This window comes from Pecten maximus, chromosome 19 (genome assembly GCF_902652985.1).
Source record: "Pecten maximus chromosome 19, xPecMax1.1, whole genome shotgun sequence".
Lineage (NCBI taxonomy): Eukaryota > Metazoa > Mollusca > Bivalvia > Pectinida > Pectinidae > Pecten > Pecten maximus.
The window spans coordinates 20,821,497-20,837,169 of NC_047033.1; the positions used below are offsets into that span (position 1 = coordinate 20,821,497).

General features: G+C 34.7%; 1 protein-coding gene across 2 annotated transcripts; it reads left to right on the forward strand.

Annotated features, from left to right (window-relative positions):
* Positions 1-2,055: 2,055 nt before the first annotated feature.
* Positions 2,056-14,709, forward strand: LOC117317996 (Golgi reassembly-stacking protein 2-like). 2 transcript variants are annotated; one of them, XM_033872964.1, is made up of 12 exons: positions 2,056-2,193; positions 3,750-3,830; positions 4,107-4,264; positions 5,037-5,082; positions 5,492-5,578; positions 6,413-6,543; positions 6,776-6,796; positions 8,650-8,779; positions 9,580-9,643; positions 9,858-9,968; positions 10,676-10,846; positions 11,222-14,709. In XM_033872964.1, the coding sequence occupies exons 1-12, from the start codon at positions 2,131-2,133 to the stop codon at positions 11,545-11,547; spliced, it is 1,389 nt and encodes a 462-aa protein (XP_033728855.1). In that variant the 5' UTR covers positions 2,056-2,130; the 3' UTR covers positions 11,548-14,709. The 2 variants fall into 2 exon arrangements, with proteins under 2 accessions (XP_033728855.1, XP_033728856.1); XM_033872965.1 differs by lacking the exon at positions 6,776-6,796.
* Positions 14,710-15,673: the final 964 nt, after the last annotated feature.

Genomic DNA, 15,673 nt, shown 5'->3' on the forward strand with positions numbered 1-15,673 from the left:
CATATACACTATTTAGAAGTTTCTAAATTGACTGTCATTATTATTTATTCACTGTCCTGATTGGATGCCTCGATCTTGACTGCTTTGGTTCAATTGTCTTTATTTTCTTTTTTCTTGTCTCTCTCTTCTTGCTCCCTCCTTCTTTATCTCCCGAATATCTGAGCCAGTCTTTGACGACACAATGGAGCACCTGGTTAGTACGTAGCCCCTGAACGTAATCGGTTCCTGCGAACTTCTCCTTAAGCAGAATTTAATTACGTGCATACAGTACAAATAAGAGTTATTCTCATAGGCATGTGTGCTATTCACACATTGTTATAACTGCAAAGTTCAGTTTATTTGCTTGTCTCGTAAACAATATAACAAATATTTGACTGCATGATCAACCTACAAATTTTTGTCTTTTAGATTCCATAAATATACATGTTTAAAAATCGGCACTGGTTAAAGGATATGTCGGTCTGTATACAGGCTTCTTACGACAATCATGTATGTGAAAATATTTCCAGACACAGAGAACATGGGATTTTATTGGAATTCAAATATTTTAAATAAAATTGAAAAAATAAGAAGCAGAAAAGTGCTTACATTGCTGTAACTTGGTAGATTAACTCCTTACTGCTTTAACAGCTTCACCAGTAAATAAATATAAAGTATATCTTGAAATGTGCATGTGTGGTCAACCCACTTTCTTCACAAAGACTGACCAAGAGGAGTTAATCTGATGCAAGTGTCCATCCTGGAGTATCATGATCCCGGTTGTTACGGTAACTGACCAGATCCTAACTGTGATTTTTCTTGGGACTTAACTTCTTAGGCATCTTATCAGCAAAATGTGCACGTATGTATGCACTGGTTCTAGCAGAGACATAATATGTCTCTGGTTCTAGTAAGGTTGATCTCTTGCATAATCTGCCTTTCTCCATGACTGAATATATGTATATATGCATTTTTAGTGCTTTATAGAGATTGATTTAAAATTATTGTGAGATAAAATATGGAAACGGTTATGAAGAATTATATATATTTAAGTGATTATTAGACAAAAAAAATCAATACTAATATTTTCTGCTTAAGAAATATTTCAATAAACAAAATGTTGAAACTCATTCCTTCACTGACGCTTATATCATTAACCGTATATACAAAAAAATGTAAGTCGTGGTTGTCCAACTGTCAAATCCACAGTACAAATAAATCAATCGTACACCAATGTTGGCCCAACGTTGTACCAATATTCAACAGCCAACCAACCTCTGATGCGAAATTATTAGTTAAGTACGAGGATGTCCTAACGTTGGCCCAATGTATGATAACCGATGCCAGCGTAGACCGACCTTGCCAAGTTTCCAACGTTGGCCCGATGTATGATAGTCGATGCCAGCGTTGACCGACCATGCCAAGTTTCCAACGTTGGGCCAATCTGGTAATAAAATTCCATGTGCTCGTGGGATGAAGCTGTTCAATCGCTTATAAATTCCTGTCCAGCTAAAATATTCGTAGTTTGCTTAAAACGTGTGTAGATCTATTTAAAAACTGCCTTGCATTAATTTCTTCAAATAGAAACAAAAGTAAATTGTACATAAAACGGTTTGTCCATACTCCATTAAATGTCCTTATCACTGTCGGAACCCTATAGGTTCCCCTATAAGATTCTTAGGTCGCTTTCACATCCATAACCTGACGTGTATTGTATAAAGTAATTTCACTTTAGTTAATACAAATATAATCAAATGTCAAAACGGCTTGCCGTTTGTCATAAATTGTGAATAGCCTACAGGCATATATACACGTTACGTAAGACAATAATTTAAAACTGTACTGTACTGTAAATCCTTTTTTATATGATAGTAATATCAATGTTGCTAAATATAAGGTTTATTTTTGGTGTGATCTTGCAAAACGAATTCTGTGATGTGTGTATCCATTATACGCGTATAGTATACAATTGGGTGAAGAAATCGTGACGAGTCTACCATTGTGACGTTCGTATTATTTTTATTCTGCAAATTCTATTAACCGGAAACGTGTACCCACAATTCTCGCATTGCCACGTAGTGGCCATATTGGATCAACAACCGGCTTCACCTGTGGAACTAGACTGACATTCAGCCTGTTTTTAACGACAGGATGGGTGGTTCATTCAGCACAGAAATTCCGGGCGGCGGAACAGAGGGATACCATGTTCTTCGAGTAAGTGACAAGGACTGCTTCCAATCTAGGAGCGAGAAAACTATCGGAAACTTGCTTCTCCTTTAGTTTACGCGAGTCACCACGTCAGGTTTTCTGAATGGTCGAATATTTGACGTGGTTCACTCAATTTTTCAGTACTCTGTACAGTGGATCTATATATTTATATGGAAGTCTGAACTACATGGGAAAGTTACAGTATGATACGGGTCTGAGCCTAACTCAATACCATTCAGACATAACGAGTCGTATAACGTGTCCCAGCTTGGTTGCGTTTGACGTTTGTACACGTGTGTTCCACCACCATGTACAATGGTACTGACATCTGTTTACGACAGTATATATAGTATCCCTTTTCTCCAACGTCGCCATATGATGTCCAAACAAGCTGTTGACTTGAAGAAGAAAATAATACTTTACATTATATATATTTCTTAAATCGACAAATTTTGAATAATCACTTTGTAACATTATACATAATGATATTGGATTTATACAGTATCCATGTAGCTATGGGCCTTCCCCTGCACAATCTGTAGCCTGATTTCCCCCTAGCCTAGGCATCACTGGCATTGCATTTGATGAACTGAGGGCACATCTGTTAGTGTTGGATGAGTAGGGGGTACAGTGCAGATTGAGAACAATGTCAATCTTGTGCGGAATGATGGTGATGTTGACTTCAAGGGCTGTAATTTTTGTTTGTGTGTTTGTGCCCCATTGTGCAGTATGCACAACCTGCAACTGCCAATTTGTGTGTAATATGCAAAATAGCATGTTACACGAGTTTGGAGTATTGATTTACTTTCCGATGTGCAATTGATTTTTATTTTTGCATTTGTACGACATTCATGACTTAATAAATGCAACCTGGAAGAAAATGTTTGTTAAATTAAGTTTAAAGTGGTTTTGGCTTTTTCAGTAGTGCTGAAACTGTTTCCAAAAATGCCAACTGGATTACTGACCCGGGCTGATAATAACGAACCATGTTCGCATTTAACCGGCTGTTGGTGTACTGTACAGAATACGAAAGCATCTTGGGTCTTGCACTGTTCCAATAATACAATACACTGAAACAGATATTGCTCATTTTGAATTTCATTCAGGTTCATGTGCTTTGAAGAAACTAAAAAAACTTACATCAATAGTTGCAAGTGTAACATGTACAGGCTATCTTTCATATAGTGCGAAGGAGCTTAAGTGACCCCTTTCTTGTGTTCTCTTGTCAGGAGGTTGTGGACTGACCTGGTGGTTCAGGTTTAGCTGCAGATACTGTTTGCGATAGCGCACATTATTTAAACGAGGATGATTGTTATGCATGTACATGACAAGCTGATCGACTTATGGGTTTGTGTCAGCTTGAATTCTCCTGAAGGCGATGTTCAGCCATGTATGACCACAAATAGTCTACACCTGGTCAAGCTTGTATACAGACATATTTACCTACCACGATCATATACTACACTCACCATTTTCAGCATATCATACATTGTTGTAATTTGTATTTGATCTTGACATCTTTCACAACAATATTTATATCATATGTCATTGTATCTTTTTAGGTGCAGGAAGGCTCCCCTGGTCACAAAGCTGGATTGGAGGCATTCTTTGATTTTATTGTAGCAATAGGACATACACGCCTGGTAAGTTTAACTTCCATGTCATCACATAAACAATTTATAAAAAAAGGGTTTTTCAAAGAAAAATAGTTCAAATACATTTAGACACTCCTGATAAAGCAGGAATAAAGTTCAGTAATATTTGTTTATTTACATGAGATTTTCCCACTGATTTGGAGAGGACATTGGTGCCTTTTCATCTCATTTTTGGAAGAAAATCAAAATAAATTCTGTAACTTTTAACACAATGCAAACTACCATTATAAAAAAAAATGTATTGTCCTTTTTTCCCTGTAACAGAACCAAGATAATGACACTCTGAAAGATCTTCTGAAGGCAAACATAGAAAAACCAGTAAAAATGGCAGTGTACAGCAGTAAAACTCAGTCCGTACGTGAAGTCACCATTCTTCCGAGTCATAACTGGGGCGGTCAAGGATTGTTAGGTGTGAGCATCAGGTAAGTATAGAGTCCATGGTTGGCAGTCCTGTTATCTGTAAAGTCCATGTCAACAGTATCCACTAGATCTGAGAATCACCACCAAACTCACGATACGATACATATCACGATACAGATCGGCGATACCATAAGTATCGTGATACATTGCGATTCCTATAGTATATTAAGCATGGGAATAGACTATCCACCCCACCTCTTAACTAATGGCCTAGGTTACATGTCTTGGAATTAAAATGTATTCTGAAAGCTCAGGTAGTTCACTGGAGTTCACTTATACATGACATCTGTTTAACCCTTGACTTGGAATCCCAAAATGAAATTTAACTTTCAGGTTTGAAGGGACATGTTGACATATATATATGCTTTGATGACCCTTCAGATTTCTGAAAAATCGTGATTTGACTTCTGAAGTTGCTAAAACTCAAGTGTAAACTGGGTGGCCCTTATTTCTAAGATTGTGAAGGGTCAAAACCTCTGTCCGATAGATATATTGATTTTAACCAAGAATAATGTCTGATAGATATATTGATTTTAACCAAGAATAAAATAACTTGTTTGTGGAGTCAAAAAAGTATTCCAGGGCTTTAACTGGGCACCATGCATTATATCCTGTACACATTAACAACTGATGCTTTCTGTGCTTTGAAACAAAATGTCTTGATAACAAGTGGATACCTTTCAGTACCAAGATGGTTGAGTTATATTTGCAATAGTTACTTTAAAGGAAAATGCAAACAAATCTGTTTAACAAAAGTTTTGTTTTTGTTTAAAGGTTTTGTTCCTTTGAAGGGGCCAATGAAAATGTTTGGCACGTGCTGGTAAGTTTGTTGAATATTTTTTGTATAAATTTTGATTAGATTTTATTTGGAAAAATAATTTCTTCTCTATTTTCCTCCCAAATTCAAAACAAAACTAGTTGTACAGATAATACGGTTTCAAAATTTTCTAATTTATATGCAAACAATGCATTTTATCGCTTTATAGCAGTCATTAAAGTAAAATGCATTTTAAGTAAATACAGATTGCAATAAACTGACAGTAATAATTTACAAGATAAACTTGAGTCTTTATCCAAACAAATTATTGAAGATTTCCTTGAACTTGAAGAAAAGAAATCTTTCCATGACATTAAATGGTGTGCAGAATTTTTTAATCGTTTTGTTTAACAATAATAATGGATCCGAATGTGTGTCCTATAGTACAATATACCTTTTGTTGTTGTAACAGGAAGTGAAACCAAACTCTCCGGCTGACTTGGCTGGTCTGAAGTCCAATACAGATTATATCATTGGAGCAGACTCTGTGCTTCATGAGGTAAGAATAAATTGGTGCTGTGTTCCAGATGTTGGTGGCTACTGTGTCTCTTCTCTGCTGGCAGCATTACCATTACAGATCTGTGGCTCTGAATCCAACCATTACTAATTAAGCTTGGTATAAAACTAAACTATAGCTAAATCACATATTGCAGGATTTTCCCTGTCATTTTGTTATGTAGGGTTCCAGATACTGTCGGATGTGAAAATTTGGAGTCCCATTCTGAAATCCTGGAGTCCCATGACTATTTATGATTGACAAAATCTTGCTATAGCAGCATCCAAGTTGGTCATCAGGTGTAACGATGTCGCCTTAAGTAATAAAATACAAACAATGAAATACTAGTGTCAGTTGATTCTTCTTTGTATGGCAGATTTTGGAATTACAATGCATCACAAGGATGTACAGACATTTAGTTTGGGCATCCTTTATGTTTTTCTGCGCCTAAGACACAGGAAACTTGCGTCGGAGGGAAAACCCTAGTATTACATCTCAACACACCCTTTTTTTTTACAGAATATCACTCAGGATTTATTGCCTAGGGGTGATTTTTGGTTGCATTCGATGAAAAATACAGAAAATTGTAATAGTGGATTTTTAGTTAGCTTCAAGCTTACTATACTGACACTGACATAGTGCATAATTATTGTGAATTTGACATGTTACAACTGAACAGAAATTGACTGTAGACATTTCTTTGACAACCATCATTTGTAATAAAAAATACACATTTTACCTTGGTGTTTTATAAACAACATTATTTCAGATGTAATACTGTATGGATGAGAAATTCTTCATTGTAAAATAAACACATTTCTTAATTACTGTTTCCAGTCGGAGGATTTGTTCACACTGATAGACTCCCATGAAGGTAAACCGCTACGCTTGTACATATACAACACGGAAACCGACTCGTGTCGTGAGGTCACCATTACGCCCAATGGAGCTTGGGGAGGAGATGGCAGGTATGGTATCTTGTAACATCTTCGGAATGTTGGATATATATCATTGTAAAATAGGTGTGTAAGAAAACATGTTTTTAATTTGAATAAGAATTATTTGAAAACAATACAGTATTGTTTTTTCACAGCTGTGACGCTGACCATTAAGAATGGTTTGCTTGTAGGTAAATTGGTTTGCTTGTAGGTAAATAGTTTAATTAAGTCAAATTATGATTTTATTTTTAATCTTTATTAGTACGGTTGAAGAAGATGGCAGGTAAGAATATTTCTATGGGTAGATGGAGAACAAAATTTGATTAATATTCCCTGCCAACGCTTAGAAATCCCACAAGTCTTTTTAATGTATAGAAATAAATTGTCTAGTAAGAGGTCATTTGGGAACATTTACATGTTTACTTAGAATTCATGGATTCTGATAATACTTTCATAACTTCATTCATGGATTCCCCACTGTTTCACAGGTCTACTTTCCCATTGGAAGGGCATGAGGAATTTTACATTGAGGCTGTTGCATCTTTCAAGTCTTAATGTTGTTACATCTATGTCAACTGCATTCATGTGTTTTATCATCACAGAAATAACTTCTTTTAATTTAGATAATTTAGATAAAATACACCACTCCATAAAAGCTAAGTTGATTGGCTTTAAGTTGCATGTAGCCCAATGATGGTCTTCATCAGGCAGATATCAGTCTTATGTTTGATCAAGAGTTTAAATCAAATGGTTAGAGTCTTCAGTTCAAGTCAGGATAAATATATCTTTCAAGGATGCAAAAAGATGCAGATGGAAACATAGCAAGATAGAACCACTTTGATTCAGAAGGATGATGATAAATTTTGATTACCATTTTGATGAAGAATAAACTATAGAAGTACTGTTATAAGTCTTTCTGCAGGTTTATACTTTAAATTTAGATATAAGAATTGTCCAACCTTGTCCTCATTTCCCACCTTGACAGACAAATGTAGAAAATATGGTTAAATTGATGTTTAATGTAATAGAAAGTAAACTGTTTTCCTGAAGCATGATTTAGTATTAAGAGATGAATTAACAGCATGAGGTGAACTGGTTTTATAGATAAGGTCACCATGGTGATAGACAGTAGGCACATTTTAAAATGAACTTTGTAAAATGTCCAGCATGAGGAATGATAGTATTGCAGGGTTGAGGAAATAATTTTATCATCTCGACCTTCCCAATGGTATAACATGTTGACATGGTTGCACTGTGCTACACATATTTCAATATTACTGCATCTTTGTTGTGATTTATGTAGGGCATTAAACAACACAGAACCTATAATATGTAATGTGAACTATTAACAACCTCATATCAATGTTAAGAGTCCTTTTAAAGTTTAGATATATTTAATAGTTACAACTTTCATCTATTATTTTGTTTTATGAAATGTAAGTCCTGTAGATTTGTTCAAAATATGGTCTATGTATTTGTAAAACAATTATGCATGCTTGAATGAAATATTATTTCAACAGCAATACAATCACTTATGTTAAAGTATGTACAAGGGGAGATAACCTAGGACAGCACTGCTGGCAGGTGGTTCTTTCAGCATACTTCATTTTTGAAAATGACAATTTGAAAATGTTTGGAGTGTCAAATTTTTATTTTAATATCTTCAGAGATCTATAATAATATTGGAGACTTGTTGACAAGACTTGTTGACAAAATATATGCATTCCAAGTAGAGCACATTCTGTCTATGAACATATGTATTTTTCCAGCATTGAGATTTAAGCATGCATAACATTGCCACCAATCATTATTAATTCTTCGCTTTGCAACATTGTAACTTCATCTGTGATTTGACTTCATGAAACTTCTTGTAAAATGGTTGCTTTTGTGTTTGGAATGTAGCTCGATGTTGAAAGCTTGTTACATTCCTCTGCTTTGATGTTGACAGTGAATTTTGTACATTTTCTTGCCTTTTGGTTTAACTAGATGATACTAAACACAGATTTTGATCTCTTCTCAATTTTCAGTCCGTGAGGTGGTGATCATGTTTATTCATGGTGATGCATATATATGTCTTTTTTTATTAACTGGATACAGTGTACCTAGAAATGAATCTATACCCTTTTCTAATTTCAGTTTGGGATGTGGTATTGGATATGGGTATTTACACAGGATACCAAAGAGACAATTTCCTTCCAGTGTATCTCCAGAAAAACTAGCAACAACTGTTCAAACACCACAGAAATCCCCTGATGGATTCGCAGAGGTAATGTCTTAGGACCAGAGATGGGCAATGTTGCATTGTAACATAATGTGTACTCTGTCCAGTGTGGAGAAGATCCACAATGTCAATCAGATTAAATCAGCTGTTACATGGCCTCGTTTACTAACAAACAATGACATGAGACAGCTGTTAAATCAAATTGACCACTAGGCAGTCGGCTCATCATGTAACCTTTACTGTATAAAGAAAACATTGAAGGGATATTTTTCAAACTTCATGTATCCTTGGTCCCTAGTTGTATCAGTTTACATAGTTTTATTAATTGTCATAAACAATTAGAATTGAGTACAAGTTTTGCTAACTAAGTAATTATATATATATAATGCCCTCTCCGCAATACATGATGTCGGGACAGCAGAGAAACTTGTCTATATTTACAGTAGTGTTGAGTAAAGCTATCAACATGTAATTTAGTGATTCTCCTTGTGTCACCCTGTGGACTTAATACAGGATAAAAATAGTATTATGATAAAAATAGTATTATGATAAAAATAGTATTATGATAAATATAGTATTATGATAAATATAGTATTATGTTAGATATAGTATTATGATAATATAGTATTATGTTAGATATAGTATTATGATCCATATAGTATTATGATAGATATAGTATTATGATAAAATAGTATTATGATAAATATAGTATTATGATAGATATGGTATTATGATCCATATAGTATTATGATAGATATAGTATTATGATAGATGTAGTATTATGAAGTTTCTTCATCATTTGAGTTTACTGTTTGAAATATAACCCAAACTTGTATGTATTGTAGGTTTCTCTAGGGAACTCACCAGCTGGTCTGCCTGTCAGTATGGCTCAGATGTCTATAAATACAGGTAAGCATTAAAACCTGTGAAATTTTCAGCAAAATTATGCATAAAAATCCCAAATTATTCATGCATAACAAAATCAAAACCTGAAACTTGTCCAATAATGATTTTGAACCAGTTATTTTGATGAGACAAGTTAAACAAGAAATAATTTGAAGATACAATGTCAGACTGTCCTAGATCTTGAAATAAACATTACCTTACATTTTGATTGGATCAGGAACTCCGACAATACCAGTGATTCCAACAGCCGATAATGGAGCCGGGCGCGGGCAGCCCCTACAGCCGGCACCAATGCCAAACTTCTCGTCACCTCTGGGAGGTGTCGGTTGTAAGTTTTATTGTTTTATTTACAGTAAACATTTCACATCAAACTTAGAAGAGGTTTCATTTGAGAGTCACTTTCTCTTCTGTTAACACCTCATAACCAATCAAAGCATATGCACTACTGCCTATATATATGTCCTTGGCAAAGATTTATAAAAGTGAAATCACTATTTTCAATATTAACAGCAAAACTCTCTTTTAATGAAAAGAGAGGGAAGATTTATAAATTAATAATTTACAAAACATGACAATATCTCTTTAACTTTAAAGATTTGTTGAAAAAACTACAAAAACAAAAAGTCTACCATTTTCAGCAGACCTATTCATATTGCCTTTTGTTTGGCATGCTGTCCAGTGTCCATAAATAATTTGCATTTTTCGACTTCTGCTCCAAATCACAAATTTTTGTGAAATTTTTGCAGACACCTTATATGGCCAAAAGTCAGCCAAAATTGTAAATCCTATGGTCTTCTCTCTGCAGAATAAGAAGAAATTCATGAAATTATAAAAATGAAAATCAAAAAAAATTTAGATCCTCTTCATCATTTCTACAAAATATATATGATTTTCCTCAGATTTGCAGAACACCATAAAGTGCTTATTTTACATGGCTAGTATGTTGTCATGCTCTGTTTGAGGTGAATGATCAATTTGAAAACTTAAATGTATTGACAAAGGTTTGATTAACAGATAATCCTTTATTTGTTTCAGTACCAGGAACAACCATGCCTAACTTAGCAGGAATACCTAACCTAGCAGGAATGCCCAACTTATCAACATTACCTCCCTTTACAATGCCGATGTCACTACCGGGGATGCAGCCAGCAGGCGCACTTCCAGCAATGTCGTCGTTACCTGTCAGCATGACCCAGTCTGTACCAGGTCAGTTACAGAATTGATCACTAATAATCTGATTATGTATCAGGTCAGTTGTGTATATGATGGCAATAAGATAAAAAAAAATTTTTTTTTGCAATATCTGAAATTCAAATAACTATTAAAATGTCCCTTAGTAATGACAGAAATTACTGAATTTTACATTATATATCAAGTAAAAATACTTCTTAATTAGAGAAAAAAATGTTTTGTAAGTCTGCTTTTGTTTGATTTTACTTTATAAACCTCCATGTTAGTTACTGGTTTATGCCAATATGACTCCAAACAACAGCGAGGGCAGGCTGTGTACGCTAGTGATCTCCACTATGCTGTTCAGAAAATTTAATCTGGTGTAACATTGATTATTCTTGTGTATTCTAGGTATGATGCCTAGCAGTACAGTGCTGCCACCTGGAATCGGAAGTGCTGCACCTCCAAGTGTTATGTTATCCCCTGGAGCTGGGCTTCCGATGCCCTCCATGCCTGCCCCAGCACCCCTCCCCAACCTCCCCACAAACTTTACTCTCCCTACTCAAGCAGTGGGAGACACAGCTCCGGTGCCACAGAGCATGGGTAGCACTCTTCCTGTACAAACAGGTGCTGCTGGTGACCTGAACGCAGCTGCAGCAAATATGTCAGCATCGGCAGTATCACCAGTCGTAGCGCCAGTAGCTGAATCTTCGGAAATGGTCAATGCTGCTTCCTAGTAGTGCTTAAACGTAATCTAATTCTTGTTGTCTTTTCTTTCTTTTTGTTGAGGGAGCCTATATGTTATGGGAGAGTGTCAGAGATGTGAAATTGGTGACTCGAACATTATAGTGTTCATTGATGCACAATATTGACCTGTAATGAAGCTGTGGTTAATCACAGGACTCTGTATGAGAGGGGAGTTTGTCCGTGTTTAACCATTTCTGGAGTATATAATTAAGATACAGAGGTTAAGTACAATACCTAAACTCATCTGTCAATCACTGCTAAAAGTAAAGGTCAGTTTCATATCCTGATTTGAAAATCATTTTGGTGTTATTTGGATATTCAATATTAATGAAAATTCTCAAGCTTAAAACTGAATAATTGATAAAACATTTGAGTGTACTCTAGCTCAGCTTGGGGTAAATTTAACATTAAGTTTAGAAATGATTCAGGAAACAGAAAGTGTGTGTGTGATAGGGAAAGTGAGTTTTGTGAAAATCTTAACATATATATATATCTATTTATAGGAATTGTTACATTGAGATTTACTGTGTAATATCTGTATTTTGTTAGAAATCTGAATCAGTATGACGGGTCTAGAATAAAGCTTCATATACACATATACTATTATGGATGTATATACAGTAGATATGGAATAACATTGACATCTGATATTAAGGTAAAACTTTCTTAAGACAAACAAACTTGATACAAGTTCTGTTTTTGCCAAAGTGAGATAAAATTTCCCAATTTGGCCCAGCTGTATTCATTTGAAAATCCTTTCACAAATTTCGGATATGTTTAAAAAGGCATACCTGTATATGCTTATAATGTCTATTGTTTTGCTGTTTACATGATTTGATAAATGTATCAAAGATGTAGATCACATTTGAAATTAACTTAAGCATGGATTTTTGCAAAAGTTTGATAGGATCAGCATATAATTTTCAAATGAAAGCACAACTGAAATAAAATAATCACATTGGATTCTTTAAAAATATAGATCTTGTACAGTATAAGTGGGTTCAATATTCAGTATATCAGCCACTGTCCTGTTAATTATGTAGGTATGCATCACAACTGCTGTAAATATTTTGCTATGTGAAGGATTTCCTGTGAAAGACATGTATATCATACCTATAGTACGTGAAGGAGTGTGATATGATCAGTCTGGACGAGTGGCATATGGATCTGTGAGTGGTGTTATAATATTGTGTATAAAATAAGTAAAGGTTTCATAATAATAGATTTGTGTGTTTGAGGAGTAAAAAGAGACATTAGTATTTATATCAAGAACATTCTGGAGTATATTTCAATATTGCATGATCATATCAATCGAGAATGAAACATGAAAAGATTCACCTTGCAAAACGCTAGTCTGACTGACTCTGATTATCTTTTTCGCTACCTACAGTAGACATAAGATCATTAGGTAGTATTATCTACAGTATATATAAGCTGATAGATGGTCCAGAAACATTCAGACTAATAAAATTTGAATTTATTTTACTCCTTATTTAAGTGAATCAATCTTGCTTTAACCCAATCTCATTCATTTTAATCATCAAAATACAAGATTATAAGAAAATAGAAAATGAAATCTCTTTGGAGAATAAAATTGCTTTTTAGGAAATTTTGATTGTTTGAACAGTAAATACCTGTTAAGGAATATTACTGGAGAATAATTCAAACAGTTGTCTAGATATCAAAAAAATGGTCATTGTAAAATAATAGCAAAACATACTGGTTTCTTTTGTATTTATTTATGGAAACTGTGAAAACGGTAAATTGTATTGAATACAAACTTTTCAAGCGTTAATGAAGTCTTTGTTTATTGTTTGATAATATTGAAGATACAGGCAACACCCAAGATGGAATGCCTGCCTGAGGTGTAAGCTGTCAAGGTTTTGTTCTACAGTTGTCTCTAACCTGGTTGTGATACAAATCAAATTATGGAAGAATTCATTGTGGGAGGGGTTTAGGGGACTATAGGTGTCCTCTCCGTCTGTCTTGTCGGTGCTCTAGCGACTTCACTCCTTGAGAATTTTGATCAAACTTCATTCAATGATCAAGGATGATAACATCTGGAGACAAGTTTTGGTTTTTGGGGTCAAGGTCACTTTATATTTTTAGCAGGGAGTGGTACGGGACATGTATTGCTTTAGCAGTACCCAGTATGCTTGTTTTACGTGATGAAGTTGGAATTTTTATCGATTTGTTTTTTCAGTTACCTGATATACAATTATTATTCTTGTAACAAATATGTCTGAAATATAGGAAAATTACTTTATATATACCGGGTACTAGAAACTCCTTCTACATTGTACTGGTCTAAATCACTTCGTGTACCAACATAATACAAAGCTTAATGCCAAAAATATGTAATTAACGTTTAGTGTCATTCATTAATCCACAAAATGTAAAGTTCATTGACGGATGCTCATATCAAAATAGTGATACCCACGTTGTACTTTTTAATGATGCTACATCTCTTACAAAGAGTAATAATGATCACTAGAAAACAAGAATAGGCCGTTTATATTTATTTATATAACGCCAAAAGTTATACTCAAAAAGCTTGAATTTCTATTTTGTTTATTTGAATCTATAATTCATACATTTTTAATTGAATCCTGAAGAAAATCTGTTGTGCTCTGTCTATATTTTGTATGGTACTTTTTGTCCTATAAGCGATTATTATTAGAGCACTATTTCTTATTTGAAATAGAAATAAAAAAAAATTATTAAAAAAAATATATTTCCAATCAAAAAATGGTGTTATATCTAAACAGCGGGTGGTATTTTATGCACTTTTCCAGGGAGCAGTGTATATGGTGTCGGGGATGTAGCATCTTTGTGGATATTCACAAAAAAATTGTCATTTGAGAACAGATGTGGTTTTATCTAATGTAAAGTATCCTCATTCATGATAATTTATCACAAACATATTACCTTGGGTATATTCTTGTTTCTGACATTAAAAGAATACCCGCAAATGTACTCTCACAAAATTTCAATACTCCCATCCATTTTTTGTAAGGCATGCTGTAGCAAGAATTTACTGTTAGCAATGAAAATACATATTTTGATTGTCGATATAATATTTTATGATTAAAATAAGTTACGACTTTTGAGTGCAATGTTGAGATAGAAATAAAATAATGACTGCTTGAAAATGATAACTTTTGTTGTATGTAGAATAGTGTATTTTAAACCTATGAATACAGGGATAAATAAATGTTCTATTAGCTCATCTGGTCTGAAGGATCGAGATGAGCTTATACAATAGTGTGGCGTCTGGCCATTCGTCTGTCAAAAAATTCTTCAAACCGTCCTATTTAACCAATTATTAGAATTCAGCTTAATTTGACTGGAAGTATTTCCAGGTTTTGGGTAATCAAAATGAAACACATGCCTGGGCTGACCCCTAGGGGCCAAAATTGGGCAATTTGACTATATTGCTAAAAACGACTTCTCTAGAACAATGGCACCGGATACCATTCATATTATTAGACTGGAAACATCCCTATGTGGTAGTGATTCAAAATTGTACAAATGGTGGTGCTGGCCCCCAGAGGGCTTAGGGAAGGCTAAAACGCGGCAATTGGGCTATATTGCTAAAAGTAACTTCTCCAGGACTATGCACTACATTTGTATATACACAGATTTGATGGAAGCATCTGATTCAGAATTGTACAAATAATGGTGCTGCAGGCGCGGATCCAGGATTTTCGAAATGGGGGTGGGGGGGGGATCCAGTAATTTACTGATAATGCGAACACTGTTGGCGAGGGGTCTGGTAGGGGGTTCAAGGGGCGCGAAGCCCTCCGGTGGAAAATGAATTTGGGGGGGGGGGGGTTCCAGTAATTTAGTGATAATGGGAGCCGAATTTTTTTGTCCATTTTGATCTGCTTGTGTGCTAAATCCAAGGGGGCTCGGGGGCATAGCCAAAATGGATCCATTTGGTTATATTGTTTAATATGAACAACTTCTCTGGAACTATACACTTGATATCATTAATATATTTAACAGGAAGCATCCCTAGGTTGTGGTGAATACAATTGTAAAAATGATGAGAATGGCCCCTGAGGGGCAGAGTGAGAGGGCCGAAAATCAATTTTGCTATATTGCTAAAATTTT

What these genes read in the sequence shown, in the direction of transcription:
- LOC117317996 (XM_033872964.1), top strand. Translation starts at nt 2,131, where the DNA reads ATGGGTGGTTCATTCAGCACAGAAATTCCGGGCGGCGGAACAGAGGGA. An exon ending in CAATAGGACATACACGCCTG is followed by an intron (nt 3,831 to 4,106) that starts GTAAGTTTAACT and finishes TCCCTGTAACAG; the next exon opens with AACCAAGATAATGACACTCT. An exon ending in CAGACTCTGTGCTTCATGAG is followed by an intron (nt 5,579 to 6,412) that starts GTAAGAATAAAT and finishes TACTGTTTCCAG; the next exon opens with TCGGAGGATTTGTTCACACT.